The 20,391-nt window shown below is 50.7% G+C and overlaps 6 protein-coding genes across 6 annotated transcripts; 2 read left to right on the forward strand and 4 right to left on the reverse strand.

Annotated features, from left to right (window-relative positions):
- Positions 1-6,832: 6,832 nt before the first annotated feature.
- GT037_003561 (uncharacterized protein) lies at positions 6,833-7,438 on the reverse strand (the record flags this gene model as incomplete). Its single annotated transcript, XM_038928608.1, has 2 exons — positions 6,833-7,107; positions 7,204-7,438. 2 exons carry the CDS (start codon positions 7,436-7,438, stop codon positions 6,833-6,835), a joined length of 510 nt encoding a protein of 169 aa, XP_038788315.1.
- Positions 7,439-8,393: 955 nt separating this feature from the next.
- GT037_003562 (ddenn domain containing protein) lies at positions 8,394-12,020 on the reverse strand (the record flags this gene model as incomplete). The annotated part of the gene is made up of 6 exons (XM_038928609.1): positions 8,394-8,542; positions 8,591-8,818; positions 8,869-9,126; positions 9,176-9,482; positions 9,537-11,275; positions 11,384-12,020. 6 exons carry the CDS (start codon positions 12,018-12,020, stop codon positions 8,394-8,396), a joined length of 3,318 nt encoding a protein of 1,105 aa, XP_038788316.1.
- Positions 12,021-14,496: 2,476 nt separating this feature from the next.
- GT037_003563 (uncharacterized protein) lies at positions 14,497-15,848 on the reverse strand (the record flags this gene model as incomplete). Its single annotated transcript, XM_038928610.1, has 3 exons — positions 14,497-14,769; positions 15,001-15,616; positions 15,775-15,848. 3 exons carry the CDS (start codon positions 15,846-15,848, stop codon positions 14,497-14,499), a joined length of 963 nt encoding a protein of 320 aa, XP_038788317.1.
- A 243-nt stretch (positions 15,849-16,091) lies between these two features.
- On the forward strand, positions 16,092-16,873 carry GT037_003564 (protein methyltransferase; the record flags this gene model as incomplete). Its single annotated transcript, XM_038928611.1, has 4 exons — positions 16,092-16,170; positions 16,223-16,349; positions 16,543-16,721; positions 16,770-16,873. The coding sequence occupies 4 exons, from the start codon at positions 16,092-16,094 to the stop codon at positions 16,871-16,873; spliced, it is 489 nt and encodes a 162-aa protein (XP_038788318.1).
- A 163-nt stretch (positions 16,874-17,036) lies between these two features.
- GT037_003565 (uncharacterized protein) lies at positions 17,037-18,827 on the reverse strand (the record flags this gene model as incomplete). Its single annotated transcript, XM_038928612.1, has 8 exons — positions 17,037-17,234; positions 17,287-17,472; positions 17,520-17,733; positions 17,781-18,016; positions 18,066-18,344; positions 18,392-18,416; positions 18,472-18,553; positions 18,611-18,827. The coding sequence occupies 8 exons, from the start codon at positions 18,825-18,827 to the stop codon at positions 17,037-17,039; spliced, it is 1,437 nt and encodes a 478-aa protein (XP_038788319.1).
- Positions 18,828-19,150: 323 nt separating this feature from the next.
- GT037_003566 (rla1 altal) lies at positions 19,151-19,647 on the forward strand (the record flags this gene model as incomplete). The annotated part of the gene is made up of 4 exons (XM_038928613.1): positions 19,151-19,219; positions 19,275-19,352; positions 19,407-19,548; positions 19,601-19,647. The coding sequence occupies 4 exons, from the start codon at positions 19,151-19,153 to the stop codon at positions 19,645-19,647; spliced, it is 336 nt and encodes a 111-aa protein (XP_038788320.1).
- Positions 19,648-20,391: the final 744 nt, after the last annotated feature.

Below are 20,391 nucleotides of genomic sequence, written 5' to 3' on the forward strand. Positions count from 1 at the left end.
TCAGAGCACGACGACTCATGCAGGTTTTCGTCAAGATAATGCCGTGCTGCCAGGGGTATCAACACGTGGCAACCGATTCCTTTTGCCTAGCGGCCGCTGGCGTGAACGATGCAGCATTGTGTAACACCGAGGCATTTTGCCCATCCATTAACCGCTTGGAGAAGTCTGGACAATAACAATGCGACGTTCCTCAGAACGTAGCCTCTCAGCGCTACTGCAGTCACGCGAGGATCGCATTGCAGCAGTCAAACATTACCCGAGCATTAATGAGATTTGATAGAGGACCGTCAGCGTGGCTTTCGAAACGCTCTCTCTGACACGCATCTCATTTGCAGCCCGTTTCAACAGGGGCTGCACACTGCCATGTGCCACGCCGATATTGAGCGCATCCCCTCACTCTCTGATCTCTCAATACCTTATCTCCACACATATTGCCTCTGGTTATTGGACTTGATATTTTCTTCGACGCCTATGGTTTCTGAGGTGGGGCGCTGGCAGCACGTTCTGCCCGGTGTAGAAATGTCGGTGAGACGGCGAGCGTCGGTGGACGATAAGATACAAGGCGGTCGCGGATGGCATCTTCGATCGTGACAGGTCACGAGCTGCTCTGGATCTTCAGTAGTTTGTGGAGACGGAACCAGACCTTGGGTCTATGGACGAGGCGGGAACCGGACGCTTGATAGCGCCTGCTAGTGTGTTTGTGAGAGAAGTTGATCATCAATTGCAGTAGGGTGAGGCTCCGTGGCGCGAGGTGGGAGAGGATCTCGACCATGGTGGCTTCTTGAAGAACATCGGAAAATTCCACCCAAGGTTTTGCTATCATTCAGAGGGTGGCGTTCCTCAATGATAGAGATTGTCAAGCATAAACTGCAAAAAGCGAGATTGTTTGCTCCCTCTGACTCGAGTCGGCCACTTTGCGTAAAAAGGTCGGACGTCTGTCGCCGAAGGACCCACGACGCCCTTGGCCTTGAATCTCCACGATGTTGTCCATGGTGGCCTTCGTCTCGAGGAAGGTAGTGCGTAATAAGAGATGGGTTCTGGGAATTAATGTTCAATGCTGTTTCTGAATCTCGGGTGATGCGCGCGACGATCCAGGTCCAATTCCAGGTTCCAGGTGAAGCTCCAAGGGTTTGGGTCGCAATACGCCTGCTACTGCGAAATGAGTAAAGGGGTTAGTGGGTTCTCACTTTCTGCTCGGCTTTCCTCTCCCAGTGTATAGGTAGTAGGTGATGCACCACAGGGAGCTTCTACGGCGGCTGCCCTTGCCTAACGTCAAACCGGTACCATACGGCCTTTGCAATCATCGAGGAGGCAGCAACAGTCGTGATGAAGCAGAGGAAGAATACGCTCAAACAGTACATGTTGTGGTTCCGCGAGAGGATGGTAAAGTGCGTTGAATGATGTTGGCGGTTAGCAACGAAGGAGCTAGAAGGTTGCATTGAGCCCGTGACAATAGTACTGCTAGCGACACAAAAGCATTTGCGAGTGACGTAGTATTGCCAGTAGGACGTACCGCCTTCTCAAGGTGTTCTCAAGGTGGGTGAATTGTCAGTCGAATACAATGAGTCCTCTCCTCGGTCTCCGCATGGCCCTATAGTTTCTGCCATTCAGCCCATGCTGTGGACACAGAGCTCCACTATTCTCCATTTCGTTCCTGCAGTTTAAACAGACAAGACTCGTCCGTCGCAACCACCTTATATCTTAACAGCTGCTCATAATGTTAACCTCATTCTTACACATCATCCACGCCCTGCATAGCAGTATGTACGGGCTATACGCAGAGCACTGATATACTTCCCAAATTCACGAATCAAAGCTCTGAGATCTGTACAGGAGATGGGTGCTCATACGTCGCCACCTTCGCATCGTCTTGGTCCTCGTTCGAGATCCAGGGTAGCCTGACAGCACAGCGCAGACCTGAGATTGGATGCCCTACCGAATCATCGGCAAGCGAAGGGAGAGCCGGGCAGTCAAGCAAACAAATCATTCTGACAACATCGTTGAGGGATCAACTAGTTCAGTACGGGCGTGGTGACACTCAGCAGATGCAGACTCTCATGAGCAACGCGAAAGAGAAGTTTGGGGTGCTAATGGTACTCAGCGTGTTACGATGACACAATTGAGCCAACGATTTGCATGCGGTTTTGGACACAAGAGGCATTTGAGAGATCGGCGTCAGGCAACTCGTGGGCAACTGACGAGGCATTCCAGTTCCGCGCCTCACTGCTGGGTTGAGATGAGAATTCTTGCGAAGGGGCACGATGCGCAAGAGTCGGAAGCATGGATACTGGTTCTCTGTGACAAGGATGGGTACACCCCGAGTGGACGACGGCGGGTCGTCTAACAGCATGACTACCGCCTAGTCTTTGAGGTTTCTATGCTCGATACAGAAACGCTTTGTAACATATATATTCATGTCCCTTTCTACACAAGGAGCCAGTAAGTCTTCATTCTCAACATATCGTGGCATTTGTCTATGGAAGTCAACATCCTCGTACACGAGACTTTCGGCTAAGTTTTGTGTCACGTCGAAAGGTTTCTCGATCGAGCTTCTAATCATACTATGGATTAGTTTACTTTCAACTCGTTCCAAATCTCTTATTCCTGACATTCGATCAGAGTTTGTACTCCTGCGCAAGGACCAATACTGTTGGCTGCGTAGAGCGCGTAGAAGTACACATGATTCAGGTATCAGGGGCTCGAGGATATTCAGGACTCGATTGGAAACCGGACGGTTCGTATCCTTTCTCTTTTGTTTGGTTAATTGGATACGTAAGTCGAGCGTCTACAAGTATCGGGTCGATATGACAAGCTAAGCATCAAGTTTTCAAACCGCGGCTCCGCAGCCAGTGGCATGGCCGGCGACATGCTTTTGACATGATGACATCAAATGAGATGAACCTGAGGGAATCTTGGCGTGTATACAATCTCTGTCACTGATTGCGTCGAACCCACATACGATCGTAGTGGGCCGGCTCGGCGTTCGATGTGGTTGGGACTCTCCGCTTCTGGAAACTATCTCGGGACAAGAATGCGAAAGCTGTGCTACTGGTTCTTGCAAATACAGATCACAAGCACCCAAAATCTTCATGCAAATTCGGAACATGTATTATGAATACGTTGAGAGCCACCCCTCTTGTATTGCTCATGAACCCCATGTACGAGCCATATTATATAGCTCAGTCTGTGATCAAAAAGGGACGAGAACTTACAAACACATACTCCATCACTATTGTTGGTGTTGACACACTGGCTAACACAGCAGGCGCTCTGACCGCTGCATTTTGGGTGGCTTTTCCTATCCTTCCCTCGAGTGTTTTCCTGCTCGCCGACTTGTTTTGATCGTTGCTCCTCTACCACCTCATCCAGTCTCTTCATGATATCTTCAAAGATTGGCGGATTGTCAATCATTCTAGATATGGATTCCAATGACGGGTAGTCGAACTTTCATGCGCAAACTATATATGGCGATCAACGTTTTCGAGAGGTGGAGGAGCCGGAGACCTCCAGGCATGAGCCAAGGGCGGCGTTCGGCATGGTAGAGAGGGGGATTTCAGATGGAGCACTGTGCTCTCTTGATGAATGCGATTGATTAATCATTGAGTCTCCGCAGTGTTTTGTGAAAAGAGTCAAGGTATTCGTACTCTATTTCGAACAGAGAGTTGGGTGAGAGGTTGATATAGCTCCGCTTCTTTAGCGGCAGACCCAAGGCCATCCTGGCTATTGAGTTGGCCGATTCTGTTGTTATACTTTCGTCGTTGTCGCATAGCATGAAGAAACCCCGCTGGCGCTTAGGTCTTTTTCCTCGACTGATATGCCATGGAAGATGGTAAATTGCCGGAAAGAGACGATGTATTTGCCATGATATCTTCTCTTCCCAAGAACAACGACAAGATGGTTTTCAACCTCGCTCTGGTTCGGATGCTTCCTGATGATGGAGGATGATGGGATTGGTGTGGCTGGTAGGTAGAGGGTGTCTCCATCCTCCAACCTTTCGAATGATGGTAGTCCTGCCTTGCGCCGAAGGGGCAGTGACTCGCTTTGCCAGTCTGACGAAGAGGAAGAGAAAGAGAAACAGGAAGAATGAGAAGATTTATCTGATGAAGAGGAGGATCGTCTTCGATTGATCAGTGGTGGTAACGTCAGCGTCGTAGGTTGGGTAGTGTGAGGAGAAGGAGAGGTGTCTAGCGAAACCTTGGGCGGGTGCCTCCAGGCTGCCATCACTCTTCAAGAGTATACCATGATGGCGGCGATTTGGATGGTGTTGATGAGTTCCGTTGACAGGCACCAAATTCATAGAGCGATAGCAGAATTATGGGTACTTGACGGCACACATTAGAAGACTTTCGATCCGGTGATGGGATGTTAGAGGAAGAAAAAGATGAGAGGACGACTTCTTAGGGAGAAATTTCTGTCGATCAAAATTCAAAGACTTCTGTTGCTATGAACGGTATGTGTTTCCATTGGAGATGAAGATGTGGTACTTACTACCAACATTACAACCCCTTCAAAGCACTTCCTTGGTCTGGAAAGCTCTATCAGGTCGCAGTGACGTTGGATGTATCGCGACATCGCATAGGAAGGTACTGTTGAACGTGTCAGCAAGTCTTGCTTATCTTGAAACAACTCTGTTGGGAAAAAAGGTATCGGTCTACCGTCGTCAGTTGGCATGGAGTTTGGTCACAAGCTGCATGAAGCCCCACTGCGACAACTGCGGTTGGCGGCAAGATACCAGACTTTTGCTCCGATAGCTGAGCATAGAAAACAAGAGAAGCATGGTGCTGGAACAGGATTCTGAACGGTGCAGCCGGTATTGAAGCAATCAAACTGGTATTTAGTATTTACGTTGCTGAAAACTGGCAACGGCTTGGAGAGATTAGGGCTTGACCAACTTCATCCATCAGTCCCTGCCACGAGTAATGAACCGTCATTTCTCGGAGAACGGTAGAGGAGCCGCAGACATGGAAGTATATGATGAGAGATCATGGCGGACGAAAACCGCGATTATTAGGTGAAGAAAACCCACAGGACCGAGTATCGATGGCGGATAAGCATAAGATGCTAGAAGACATGGTTGAGAAATTTAAACCCACCGGCTTGGCTAGGATTACTTTGTGTGGCTGTTGAGTCCAAAGTTTCTTCCCCATATGACTGTCACATAATAGGGACTCAGAGCCAAGCTTCGAGACGCGCACCCATAGTACCACCACGACTAGTCCGAGAAACATCTGAGTGGTGATGTCTCTTATAAGTCTTACGTATCACCAGGGTGCTAGAGGCGAGGCAGACACGGAAACACGGTAACCTATATTCACATCCGTTCACGGCTGCAACTAGTGAGCAAGAGCTAGCGATATAATGTTTGATTACGCAAATGAACAATACTTCCACTTTGAGATGTCTACGACGACTACGCATAGCACCTAGTTAGAGTTTTTTCGAAGAAGGCTAAAGCCAATGTTTATTCTGACTGACCAAGTGTTGGGTGGAGAAGTATATGTTTCGCTCTCTTACTTTATATCTCTACTCTCTTCTCTCTAGCCTCAGATGCTAGACAACCAAGGATCACTTTGATGGGAGGCGCGACTACATACATTATGTATCGGTATCAAGTCGAAAGAAATCTTGGCATTCCAATCTAGGCAATTATTCTTTAGTGCTAAGGTCGAGGTCCCCAAACACGGCAATGCTAGACTCCACAGCTACGTAGTTACCTCTAAAAGGATCAAGACACAATTGTTTATAAGTATTGTAGCGACGCGAAGGATGTTGGATACTAAAACAAAGTAACAAAGCGCAAAAAAAGAAGGTATAGTGACAAGAGTGGGATCTACTATATGTTAGCAGTTGTCACGACCCTAGTACTGTGTGGTAGAACGTACTCGAACCCACGCAGATTTCTCTACTAGCACCTGAAGCTAGCGCCTTAGACCGCTCGGCCATCTTGAATCCAGTTAGTACATATGTTGCAAACCAGTTGGAATGACTGGGAGTACGAACCTTGCCTGGATGTGTTGTATGACTAAGCCGCAAAACTTTAACATTATATAGATTGCACAAATAACAGCGTACGAGTTTGGAGTGGATTGAGCCCGCAAACTATCTTTCTTTGTGATACAGGCACTGTGGTGCACGATATGACTGTATGAAGGTGGGGGTGGTGGGGTACGCGGCACGATAGAGCGAATTTATTTGCGGTATGTGAACATCCACTTCAACCACGGATTATTGCATGATGCGCTTGCCTCTTGAGGCTGGTTCTAAAGTTCGACACAACTGCGTTCTTGATGCTATACTATTGTCTGCAATCCAACGCATGTAGCGAGGGTACGTAACGTGTACCGCAAGAAAAAGTTGTCGAAGGTATCTTATGACTAAATTGCCTAAGTACGTAAGTACCGGCTTCTTTACGTGGATGACGTCTAAAGGCACATACCGCTTCGTCGTTCACTGTGGTCTAGAATTCTCATCAAATTCGGCGCTTTCGGGGTAAATTGTAAGCGGATCTGCCCATGTAGTGCTTCAATGTTAACTTTACCGCTAGGTTCGCAGAACCGCGAACATGAGCTGACCCCTTCTTGTTGAAATACTCATAGTAACGGTGACTGAATAGTTTACTGATATATCTGGCGTTGAGGGCAAGCTCTACAGTAGGAGCAGAGCATCGCAGATCGACTGAGGACGGAATGGAAGGTAGTAGTGTTCTTGAAGTCTATGCAATTACGCCTACAAACACCCAAATGCAATCCACAGCCACATGTATCTCATCTATGCAACATCTCACCACCATTGCTCAACTATCTTTTGGTGTATTTGGCTATCCCTATCCGATTTACAAAGCAGCGACCATCAGTCCGGCAACAACAGCGGCAAGGCCGAACTCGACCTTGCCAGCGGCACCAGTGGCCTCTGGTAGACCAGCAGAGCCAGTCGCAGTGCCAGCCGTGGGCTTAGGTCCGCCAGAGGCAACAGGAACAGTGCCGTTTCCGTTTCCGTGTCCGCTCGAGCCGGTAGGGTAGAGAGAGACGAGGGTAGAGCCCGAGGTGCCGGTGGGGTTGTGAGAGGAACCAGTAGCAGTCTTTGAGCCAGAAGCAGAGATGGCAGTTGCTGTTACACATTCTGTCAGCCTACATTCATCCAGCAAGCCCTATTCCTTGGTCCAAATCGTTGCAACTGGTGTTCACTGCAATAGGGAACACTTACAAACGTCGACGTCCGCGTCGTTGCAAATTTCCGCGATCGCAGCCATAGCGTCCTTAGCATCGTCACCGCAGATTTCCGCTACCTTCTCGTTCAGGTCCTTGGCCTTGCAGACGGCCTTGATGTCAGATGGGTCTTCATATTGGTTGACAGCGCCGAGGAGGCAGCCAGGGGGGCTGGCCATGGCGAATTGAGCGAGCGCAAAGAAAGTCGCGGCGAAAACGGTACGTCCGAGCATATTAGCGGTTGAAGTAGGAGTGTTGGTGGGTGTGAAAGGTTGGTTCAATTCGATTCGAGTCGTGGTAGAGACGGTGGATTTTATTAACGATAGTGTAGTCTAAAGAGTGACTGTAGGAGATCGATTCTGAAAGAATGAATGGACAACGAGGACAGTTGATGAGAAGAGAGGGAAGAGTAGAAGAGATGCCTGAGTCTCGACCTGATCCTCAAGGGGCTCGGCTCACACGGACGCTTGCCAAGCCAGTGTGCCGCTTACTTAGTGGGGTCGCCCTAAACATGCTAGTCAGGAACAACAAGTTTAGAAACACGTGCATGATTGGACGGGTTCCTGCAGTTTGTGTTAGTGCTACAAACATGGTGCGCGTTGTTTGAAGTCGTGTGAGTGGGAGGTGACTTTTCAAACAAGTGGCTTGAAATCAACATTTGCACAAGGCTATTGAAGCGGATAGTCAAGGTCTGTTCCATACATCACTTGGCTCATCTAATGCTTAACACAATAATATACAAGAGAAGCTCGCCACTGCCTAGCCTTTGCTACAAGTATATGCCAATCTGGTGCGAGTGAGTGCAGGAAACGCATTACAAAGGTATACTCGCATAATAACCAAATGCTTCTTTTGCACCGCCCAGCATGCAGCCGAGAAACAATTTGCACTCGAGTCGAATTCCGAGTCGATCCGAGCAAAAGCACTTCCAAAACACCCCATGTGATGCAAGATGGTTTTGGAGATGGCGTTTTCTCCTTCCGTCAGATATCCAATCTGAGAAACAAGCACCGGCCAGCGGACTATCAAGGTCCACTCGCAATGCCATGATGCGCCGAGAACTCCGTCGCTAGGTATGATAAATGCGGTACAGTAATGAGACAGAAAGATGAGAGTTTGTGACGAGAGAGGGAGAGGCATGGAGGTCGGGTTCGTCGTTATAGAGAGCGTAAGGTTTTGGTGTCGAGATCATGAGGTATGGATTTGTGGCGGGCTATTGCCGTTTGGTCCAAGCATGGACGGAATGGGCTTACGGCGGGCCTTCCCTTGAGGGACGCGTGGCACACCTTGAATGACACGAGGCTCTTTCATGAGCGTGGGGTCGAGTTTTGCGGGGACTATCATCTTTGTTAGTATCATCGAGTCAAGGGATGCGTGTAACGTACTTCGGCTGATCACAGAACGATAATCGCCTGGAAAACGCGAATTTGGCGGAGTTGCGGACGCAGTGCGCCAGAGATGATCCGTTGTGTCGGACAGGAAGTCCACCTTCGATTTGTAGAAGAATGATGACTTTCCGCGGTTCCGCTTCGCCAAGATGACTTCATCAAACAGTTTGATGGTGGGATCGTCTGCAGACTTGCTCTCGCGTTCATGTATGAACTCGTTGAAAGCTATTGCATGTTAGCATACGCCTAAGAAAGAGTAGGATGGCAACACGTACCTTGCGTCTGCTGTAGCGTTGTGATATACTGTACGTTCTCCGCTGGCAGACTCTTCACGAATTCGTCCATCTTGAATTGATATGTCATACCAGACTTTTTGCGTTCGCCAGTAGCCGGTATCAGATAACGCCGGTAGGTGTAGAATAGGCTAGCAAAGCACCGCACGAAAGATGCACGCACTTGGTCGGGTCGGAAAGCCGTCGGGCAGACGATGCAGATCATATCCACGCATCTACCATGGGCGTATGTGCTACAACCTTCACGACATTAGAAAAGCAAATCACACTAAGCGAACCCGAAACTCACCGGTACAGCGATAGAGACCATCATCGGATTTTTCTTCGCATATCGAGCAAAGGGCTTTATCCTCGTGCGGTCTCCATTGCAGGCAATGACCCTCTTGCCATTGCATTGTTGCAGTGTTCCGTACTTGTTGCATAGCCATACCAGGCATGATCGTCGAAGCGGCCAGTGTTGACTGGGCATACACAGATGGGGCATACGAAGACCCCGCCTTGTACTCATGACTCAAAGACGATGTTGATGCGCTCGGCGCGTGGCCAAGGAACGGCTGAGAGGGGCGCCGAATTTGGGGTACACGTTCGAAACCAAACTAGTCGCGTTAGTCAATGGACTACCACAATGAACGGTGTGAAGCCAAACTTACCGATGAACTTCGCCGACTTGAAGTCTCGAAGTGGGCGGATCGCTTCTCGCGAAGATTGGCTTGGAGAGCATAACCAGAATCGCTTCGCGATATAGGGGTACTAGGCATGGGTGGAAAGACCGTCGAGACTGGGGAAACCTTAGGCGAAGGCGGCGATTGGTACGTCTTTATGGTGGTGGCTGTGGATGGTCGGTCGTTGCCACGGCTCGAAGCACTTGACTGCAGGAATGCGTTGTAAATCAAAGGCCTGGAACTAGGCGGTCCGACCACAGTTCCAAAAGACGTAGAATTTAGGCCGACATAGTTCTGGACGGTCGAAGGGTGTGCTCTGTATGAGAAGACACCGGGGTTCTCAGAGGCGAACGTGTCGTACGGGAAAGCTTCTACAGCATAAGCTGGCGGTCCAGTAGGCACGCCGTATCGTATATGATGCGGCGCAGATTGCTGAAGTAGAGACATGAGCTTTCGTCGCTGTTGGCGTGGAAGCGATGGTGGTGGGGGACCGTTGGAGACTATTGAATCAGCATCCAGGTCGACGAGAACATAGTCGTCGTCAGGGTAATCAGCGGGCTCATAACGACGCTCGATACCCACGATATATGGGCATGGCGCCTCTATCGTCTGTACCAGACGGGCAGGCAAAATAGGAATGAAGACACCAGCCCATTGGAAGGGATACAGTAGGTTGGTTATCGCCATACTAGCCAAATGTAGCATAGCCGTGTGAGAGGAAAGGAGAATGATTCTGGCTTCCGAGAGCACATACTCAAACAAGGTGATGATGTTGGGTATGGACATGCATCGGAAGAGAGCATAGATATCGATGTTTCGGGAGCCGGGGAGCTCGTTGACTGCCTCCTTTCGAGCGTACATGCGAAGCTCGCGAACTGCTAGTTCAACTTGCGTAATGGAGGTGATCGGACTAAGAGCCTCTGCACACAGATTGACGACGTATCGCTCAAGCGGCTGCCACATACCTACTCGCGGTGAGCTGGCGGGGACTCGGAGGATGGCACCCGTGGTCATTGGGACAACGACGGCCTTTAGCCACTCCTTCCAGAAGGGCGTTAGACTCGCATCTCGACCCATGACACCATAAGCACGGGGTATCCAGAGTCCAGAGTCTCCGTCAGTAAGACCCTCGATCTTGGATGCTGCACCATGCCTCACTGGGCGAAGCAGATCGGTCATCAACTGGATTTTTTCTTCTACAGCGCCAATCTGGTCGTCCAGGTCTTCGCGCTCCTCGGAGTCAGGAGCCACGGATGGAAGCTTAGTTAGGAGTTGGGATAGTTTCGCGCGTTCCAATGCTAGACGTTCACCCAAGCTGCTCGCCAATTCTCGCTCCTCTGGGTTCATGTGCAAGTTTCTCCATTCTTCACATTGGCGCTCAAGACCCTCTGCAGCTGTGGCATTCAGTGGCAGCCAGACGATGATGCAGATGCCATAAAGTTTGGAGCCGTCTCCGTTGGTCATGGCAAATCCATGCCATTGGCTCTTTGGTCGCTCGTCAGATGAGACGACACTAACATCGTTGGGAAATGCAAACATAGGCACGTAGTCAGGAAATGGGTTCCGCCTCTTAAGTTCCTCGACCATGTTCCGGGGTGGATAACGGTCCAGCAGCACAGGCTCGTAGCGACGCAGAAGAGGATGCATGTCTGGATCGGGCTGAAAGGGCTGTGGTGCTGGTATGACAGAGTTGTACCCGGACATGCGCTTCGACGTTCGAATTGAGGCTGTATGCACGTCAGTCAAGATCGAGGAAAAAGCAAACGACCCATGTCAGGTCCAAGGCCCAGCCCTGCAAAGATCCTGGTCGGGCGTAAATAAGGAAGGCGACTTACATTGTCTCGCTGTCGACGACTGGCGCTTCAGGCTGCTCTGCATGGTGGAGATACGGCGACGGATACTTCCAACACCGGACCTGAGATTTCCAACGCCGTCGTCATTGTTGGCTTGTGACACGCGCTGTGGTCTGGGACGCGGCCTTGTGGGGGTGGAGCGGGCCTGTTGGGCAACACCAGCAGTAAACTGTATTTCCTCAAGAAAGGTATCCCGCTCGGAAGCGAACTTGCGTAGTGCAATGTCGAATTCCTGGTCGCTGAGGCCAGAGCCGCCAAGCTGCAGGCCCTTGATGGTGGCGCTGCTACGATTGCTTGCGGTCTGCTTGGAATCGGAGCCAATGCCAACGATTGTACCATTGGACTGGCGGTTTTCGCTGAATCGGTTCGCAGACCTCCGTCGAGTGGTGTCGGCATTGGACAGGCCGTCCTGGGAGGTTGGGCGGTTTGAGTCTGTCTCGAGGGCGCGGTCCTCCTCGATGGTCTCGTCGACCGGGGGTTGTGCAAGCGGCGAGGTTACTATGCCATTGTTCTGGGTGCGCTCGTCGTAGACCTGCGAGGACTCGATGCCAGATATGAAGAAATAGTCGGCCAGCGGGGTGGACGACTGGTCGGCCGTGGACGAGGGAGCGGGCGCCATGTTAGGTCGTGGGCATAGGATATCCAAAAAAGATGGGCAATCAAAGAGCGTCGTGGGGTGCGCGGGCGCGGCGTGTAAGACGTCGAGTCGGCGTGTGTCTCTAGGTCATTGGAGATTGGACGCCAGCTCCAACGGTGGTTTGTGATGGGGCAGCGTACGGCTTATGCACGGCAGAGGCAGAGCGTGTGCGACGGGGACAGAGAAAGCGGTTGCACGGGCGGCGGCCTGGCAGCGAAACGAGCGGGGGAGCTTGGCCGGAAGCTGCGACTGGGCAGAGTGGTCGCGAACTGGTGTCGCAGAGCGTCTTGTATAGCCAGCTGTTGCTTGTTTGCGGGCGAAAAGAGTGAATGGGGAGAGGGTTGGCGGAGAAGGGTTCAGTGCACACTGCGCTCGGTCACAGGCGATTCAAATGGACAGGCTCCGGCCTGTTCGAGCAACTAACCCACATGCACCCTCGTCGCAGGGCTCACACCCGCTTGCGCTCTTATCGCTCGCAGAAGACAGTCTAGCGCTTAACAGCTCCCGCGTCGACTGCCCCTCGGCCTGGACCGGACTGCTGCACCTCGCAACAAGCTCGACCTGTCAGCGTTGCCGGCGGAGAGGCGAGGCCGACGATGCAAGGCACCCGCGCACTCCAAAGTGTATTTGCGCCCAGCGTTTGGATCCAATGTCGCCATCCGTGGTACTCTCGCCCTCGCGCCCCATGGACATGCTGCATCCAGCACAGGCATATCCGTCGCTGTGCCGTCGTCCCATGTCGCCCTGTTAGACCCTGTCCTCGAAAAGCACGACCAGGGGGCTGCGCATGGATTGGGAAGGCACGGCCTGGGGCCTATCCGCTTTGGGACGGCGCGCGATTGGCAGAGGGCTGAAGTGGGATTGGCTGCGGGCCACGCACTGGCTGTCGGCATGGCAGCATTGCGCGTTCAGGGGTCGTCAAATGGCTGCTGGCGACCAACACGACTGTTATTAGGCCACAAACACTGGTGGTGTGCGTCCAATTTGCATGTGTTTCACCTTCGGCGTACAGCACGCGTACACGGCATCGCACTCTGCCCAGGCATAGGGGCACACATGCTGTGTACCCTATAAGAGCCCATATTACGGTCAATTGCCTGCACTGCACATCTTCAACCTCCGAAACAAAGAAATTCAAATGCCCCACAACCACCTGCAAACGGCCGAACATTTCTCTAAACGCCCATGGCATCATCTACTGTACCTGTCAACAGCATGCTGCACTCCTCATTGCCAACAAACACTCTTACAATCGCCGCCATGCCTTGTCTTGTCTTGCCTTGCCTCGTCTCGCCATGCATGTGCATAGATAGCTGCCGTACGCCAGCCCGGCATCGTATGCTCTGACCACCATCTAAACCGTTGCCGTTTCAACTCTGCTTGCCCGACTGTACAAAACGGTGCATGTCTTCCTACGGGACATGGTGCCGCATATGACTTAACTACCGTGCTCGAGCTGCGCATCCGTCTAGCCAGAGACATAGGTAGGATATGCACATGTCGATCCCGCTGTGGATAGCCGATTCCGACACAAAGTCCTCAACCGTCACTGCTTGTGCGAGCGCGTTTAATCTGACAGCTGCAGCCACCTCGAACAAGTCAGTCAGTGCTCTCCCAACTTTCGTATCTCACAATTGAATGCATACTTGGTGGCGTGATGATCAAACATATCAAAAGCCCACATTTGACCGAGATAAGATGACACCTCTGCGATCGCCCGACCCTCGAGCAGTTCGTGAGATTGTCATGTCCAGTTCCCGTGTCTGTCGACTCGTCGTACCAGGATTAGTGACAGCGTCTGGGGTACCCTGCCCTCTCTGCCGTGCTTCACCAAATTCTCATGTTGATTCCCCATCGGCCTTGTCGGACTTCATCAGAGATGATCGCTTTATCGCTCCATCTGCTTGTTGCATTGGAGGTCAATGCTGCAAGTCTATAATTGCTTTCCTAGGAGAATTGTTCCCGTGGTTCTGACGAAATCGATGGCTTGATCATCGACGCTGCCCTTGCTTTTCCATCCGCTTCGCCTGGCGATCATTCAAGAGATCCTCCTCCGCATTCCGGCTGTCTTATTCGAAATACCCATGTACTGTGGAAAATCACTCTAGAGGTGGATCGTTATTACAAACTACCAACAGATTCCTCGCAAATCCCCACACCTCTGTCACGGACATGTATATAGCCGGTGGCAGACAAACATGCTGTGGTACGCATATAAATATAGTCCAAAGTTTACTTTTCACTATTCGGCGATGTTGTTTGGACCACTTGACTCATGTTGACATCACGCACGGAGCAGGTTCCGAATGTCCAGGTGGCTTCAGCAAGTGCAAGGCTAGTTCGATACTGCCAGACCAAGCGCTTGGAACTGCAGGTACCGGCGCCAGAACCTTCGGTCGGAGATATACAATCCCTAGCGACGTTAGACAGGGCCATGCAAACTTTATTGTAGACTCCCTCAGCGTCGAGCCGTAAGCCATCCAGTACTGAGAGAGCCTCTGTCGCCCAATGCACTTCGCCATTGAATAGCAAGCTGGCCTAACACTCTCTTGTTGTCTTCCGTAATGGAGTCTGTCATGTCTTCGTCGTTATCGCTAGGCTGGTGATCAAGAAGAAAAGCTACCTGCACCACGTCCCGTGGGCTCAGTATCGGCGCACTGGGACCTGAAGGTTGCATATCCCAATTAAGTTGTGTCGATCTGAGAGGTGGTTTCGGGTTTACATTGACTGCCTATCGGGAGTCAGTGGTGGTTTGATGCCTACTAGGGCTATGGTTGTTGTGGTAGGCTTTCTGAAGCAGCGAAATAGCGCCGGATCTACACCACTACCGGATCGGACTCTGCGATCGAGCTAGTGATGGAGCCGAAATCCTCAAGTCAAAGCCACACGGCCTGACTCGTTGTTTGGAATAAATGAATAGTACCGGAACATGAATCGTGATATTTTGAAATCGCTGACGTACCTCTAGACACACAGCAGCTTCTCCCATGTTCTCCAATTGTGCTTCTAGAAGGTATCGTGAACATCCGTTCTTTGGGCCCATCTCTCCGGCTTTTGTGCGAACGCTCAGCAACTGTTGGGCCACGAACTGATACAGTTTGCGGAACGTCCGAACTCTTCCTGACGCTGCCCTCCCTTCTCCTAAGGCCGTCTCCGTATATGTGACAGTGACTGCCAGGACATGATTGCCCTCTTCCTTAAGTTCAAATCTTAGGATACGTTGTAGTGATTCGGCTGGTCCTGGAGACGCGTTTTCCACCTCTCCTTGCAAGCCAGACAGATCCAATGGTGAGCCTGTAGGGTTCGAGGGCGTCTGCATATCACCCTGTATCCGCACGCCACTAATCGCTTTTGTGTTGTCGGCTGGATCGAGCTCGTTGTTCGCGCATAGTGTACAGGAGAAGGTCTCGCCAACATAGGCGCTCCCGAATGCTTCAGGGAGATTTAGCACAGGACTCAGGACAAATTGATCGTTTGCGTCATCCAGCGTGGGATAGGCGAGTGAGGCTTTGGGAGATATGCCTAGATCTCTAGAGTTCGGGAGAGGGTGCTGCACCGCAAGGGATGGTCGAGACAATCTATCAATATCGTTAGTTTGCCAGCTGTGTATTTGACTGGCAGTCGTAGTAAACGATGAGGTAGACGAGCCGCTATCAACCTCCATGTAAGATGATGCAAGCATCGGTTTCGTCATGGGCCGGTGTGCCCAGGCTGTGCTGGAAAATCGACAACATACCGCAGAACCTTCAGACTGACAGAGTGCGCAGTCTTGAGAGTGTCTCCCATCGCCTGCCCTCGTTGCTGAGCCATATTGACAACCGTCGTGTCGCAAGGACTTGTGACGAAAGCGGCCAGCGTGAGCGGAAGCTTGAGTGGGGCGTAAACCGCACCTGGGTCCAAGCCTTCGGACCGCGGAATTAGCGCGTTTACAAAATTTTGTGATTCGATTACCAGAAGTGATGTAGGAATCGAACTGTGTTGAGATGTTTACTTGTTTATACACTTGAATCCAATCCCATCACTTTGCAACGTACCAGGATTTTTCTAATTGTTATGGGTGTCAAGGCATCATCAGACGATATCCCGCTTCAACGATGTCCAGACATCGCTATCAAGGTTGATACACCAAAAGGTCCGTTCTCTCAGACATCGCGTTTGTTGTAAACAACTGACATTGTATACAGGGCGTGGTGTGTTCGCTACCAAAGACATACCAGCGCGGACGATCATAGACATATGCCCAGTATTGATTTTAGGAATAGAAGAAAACAAAACGCACATAGAAAACACCTCGCTTTATCATTACACCTAGTATGTAATCTCCCATAGCAGGCAATGTTTTTTCTCACAGACATACATACACTCAGTTTCCCCCAGCCTTTCTGCTCATTACTTCAGACAGTTGCACTAGTCGCGTCTTAATAGCATCGACATGACTAATCGATGCATCTATTGGAAATGGGATTAGAGATATTGCAAGTATGAGAAACCTAACTCATCCCAGCAATTGGCCAATCGTAGACAACAATGGCAATAGCAAAGTCGCCCAGGCCGTCATATTCGGATTGGGAAGCATGTTCAACCACTCTACCCAAGAACAAAACGTGGGATGGATGCGTGATGCTCAACGCCAAATTATTACATACCGAGCATTGAGAGATATTCCCGCAGGCGAAGAGCTGTGTAAGTGAAAGAGCTGAAATTGATAGACGGTTGCGCTAACAAATGCAGGCATATCATACGGAAGTCATCTGACCTTCAAAGACGCAGATGCTACACCCCCAACGCCACCGGAAGACGAAATTGAACAGCTTCGAATGATTGAGCCTTATTAAGTAATCTTTGGAGGTACAGAAAGTACAGAGGTCGCAGAATCGTTTACTGCAATACAAGACGCCTACCGGAATGAGACAGAAATTTGGGGGAGATGCGGGTACTGAGTGCGAGGTTAATCATTTACGCCAACATGTACAGTGCCGATAGAAGGATGAGGACATATCATGTGCTGAGAGGCTCAGGCTTTTCTGTCGACGGTGTAACCTCAGCAGAGCTGTTGTTGTCTTCGGCGTCGTTTCTCAGGTCGTATGCGAGCTCGAAGCATTCCTCCAGAAGCTGCGTCACTCGACCTTGGCCATCAGGTATCTCGTCGCCCACCATGAACTTGCCGTCTACTCGCATGTTGTCAATGGAATTCAACTATATTCGAGTCAGCAGACGTGACAGTGTTTCGATGACGTGGTGCACGAACTTTCATACTGTAGGGGTACAGCTCCCTTGGTGAAGATACACCTCCCAACTTTTTGACTTCAAGCAGACATTTTCGGAGTGTAGTTAGTTGATTGTAAATCGGCAGTAGAGCCTCAGATACAGGCTCGGATGTCAAGAGCAGTTGGTAAATGAGAGCGTAGCTCTTTCGGAGAAGGTACAACAATGTCTGTAGCTTGTTAGTGGGTCTTCACATTTGAATCTACAGAAGCATACTCTCTGCTCGTAAATCTCCGATGGCCGTCCAAGCGCATCGACAAAGTTACCATCAACTCGGGCTTCGTCTATACGATCAAGCTGTCGCTGAAAATCCCAAAGATCCGTCTCACGAAGAGACCATGCCTGAGTTAGGGTAAGCTTTTCGAGCTTGTTTCGTATTGAGAGAAGTTTATCGTAGGTATCCTTGAAAGCGGGCGCAATACGTCCTTGCCTGTCCGTACGTTAGCTGGACTCGTAGGGATCATGAATGGAACCAACTTTTGCTTGATCAACGTGACCCATAGCAGATTGCGCCGTAGCAGGGTGCCAATAAGTGTCTTGGCGTCTGGCGCCGGCTCAGGGTGTTCGGTGGCGAGTTGCATTTTGTCGACCATTTCGGCCAGCTTCTCCTCAGTAGTTCCTTCTGTCTCATATGCACGAATGCCGTACTCTTTTAATTCCTCGTCAAGTTTGTTAAGCTCCTCTGAGTACTCCTCAACTTCATCATGTGGGAACTAGGTTCCTAGTTAGCATGCGTTATGAAATCGCCATGACTCTACTGACCTTGGATCTTGCGTTACAGCCGCAGAGTGATCTTAGTATTGAAACCAGCTTCTCCCATTTCGGTGTCAGCTCGGGTGTGAGCTCAGACAAGTTGAGCTTCAGTTCTGCTAGAGTCTCTTCGCAAACTTTGATGCGGGCGTCAAGCAGGGTCAGTAGATGAGGGCTGTATTCTTCTCGACCTCTCTCAACATATCGTCGGCAATCTTGTAGGTTCTTGTCGAGTGCTTCCAGGTCCTTTTGCGAATAGAAGGTTGCTTCTTTGAGGTGATCTAGTAAGCGCTGTTTGATGTCAGGAACGTACATAAAGCTCCGGCATGCATATATACCTTGATCGTTGAGATGTAGGAGTATCTTAACAACAGTGTCAGCTGAATCGTAGTAATACATAATATGATTGAAAACTAACACTGCCGGTGGCTCATGGTTTTTTCCGACGGTCAGATAGGCAAGTGAAATGAGCTGAAAGCAGTCGTCGAGCATGTAATCAACTATGTAACCATGTCAGTAACAGCAACCTCCATCGGGCAGGTGGCAACGTGACATACCTTTGTTCTGCTCCAGACGCTTGGTTTCGCGTATCTCATTGAGGATCATAACCTGCTCGATGACTTGGTCGTACAATTTCAAGACATCTTGGCTCTTGACATAAGTTGACCGATCACGCTTCAATAGTTCAAGCTCCGTCCGTATAGACTGCAGCTTGTCGAGGATGGGCTGCTCTTTCGGATCCAGCGGGATCCGCGGGAGTGGGGAGTCGGTCATCGTGTGCTGCAGACGCGGATCGGCAACAAATGGGGAGATCTTTTGGTGGGGTTGAGGCTAATCCGAACGGTGGTGAAAGCTGCAACTCTGCGATATGCGAAACTTGGAAGTGGCCGGTCGGGAAGCCAAGACGCAGCTTGATAGCGGGGAAAGTGCTCGGACGTCACCGAGGGGCAACCGCAAGAATGCGCTAGCTCCCAAACCAGCTAGACATCGCTAAGCGAAAGCCACGGTTAGCGCCTTCCACACCATCAATTCAATTCACCAGCGCCGAAACTCTCAACATCTCGACTCCCGACAGTATCACGATCACAACCGTCGCAATGTCTACCTCCGAGCTCGCCACCTCTTACGCCGCTCTCATCCTCGCTGATGACGGTGTCGACATCACTGTACGACTCCCGAGGTGCCATTCGCAACCGCGGACACATTGGCTAATTTGAACAGGCCGACAAGCTACAATCCCTCATCAAGGCCGCAAAGATCGAGGAGGTCGAGCCCATCTGGACGACCCTGTTCGCCAAGGTGCGCACACACGAACACGCTAGAATTCCGAACACGAAATTGATATGTGAATAGGCTCTTGAGGGCAAGGATGTCAAGGACCTGCTACTGAACGTCGGCTCAGGCGGCGGTGCTGCCCCCGCTGCCGGAGGCGCTGCTCCTGCCGCTGGCGGTGCTGCTGATGCCGCACCAGCTGCTGAGGAGAAGAAGGAGGAGGGTATGTTTATCACACGCTTTTTGTGCAAGGAACCGAGACTAACACACAACAGAGAAGGAGGAGTCGGACGAGGACATGGGCTTCGGTCTCTTCGACTAAGCGTCTCGTTTCCCTTCCTTTCTTCGACATTTGCCTTTCTCGGGGTTGCAAAACGGATTCATCAGCGGGCATATTCCCATTGCTGGGGTGGGACAGTCACGACTATTCGGTGACACGACTTGCATACGGGCCCTCCCGGAAGAACAAAGACGGCGTCATGAGATATGTTAGGTCGGCAGGTCAATGAATACTTCGAAAAGTGCAAAGAACGGACACATGATGTGATGTCGCGGAACAGAATTACTTCGGCTGCGACAACATTTCGAGAACGATGATCCATTGGTGCATGGCCTTGGACCAGAAATATGGTGCATGTGATACGTCGACACAATTCTGTCGTCCAGATCACCCACTAACGTTTTACGATTCCGAGATGTAAGCCTAGGGTTACCCTAAACACCTTTGCTTACTGTCCTCAATGTCTTATAGTGCAGGGCCCAGCATCGCACTAGCGTGTACACATCGCCGTCCTTCCAGTTCTTTATGTCCGCTAGCCTTTGCCATGACTCACCTTTTCAATTGGTTGTAACCGTCGCTATCTGCCTCAGAAACTCGAATGATGCAACCTTGTTTCTCATGCCCATCCCAGACTTCGATGTTGCCATACCCATCACCACCCTGCGCTTCATGTTGATCTAAGCACCCATCAGAAAGACTTGAAGATAGTACATTCAGTAGCGTTCGATCCTGCGCCTTATGTATGTCTTCGAACTTGCACCACCTATCGACGAGTACTTTTCGCGG

The sequence above is a fragment of the Alternaria burnsii genome (assembly GCF_013036055.1).
Source record: "Alternaria burnsii strain CBS107.38 chromosome Unknown 730, whole genome shotgun sequence".
NCBI lineage: Eukaryota > Fungi > Ascomycota > Dothideomycetes > Pleosporales > Pleosporaceae > Alternaria > Alternaria burnsii.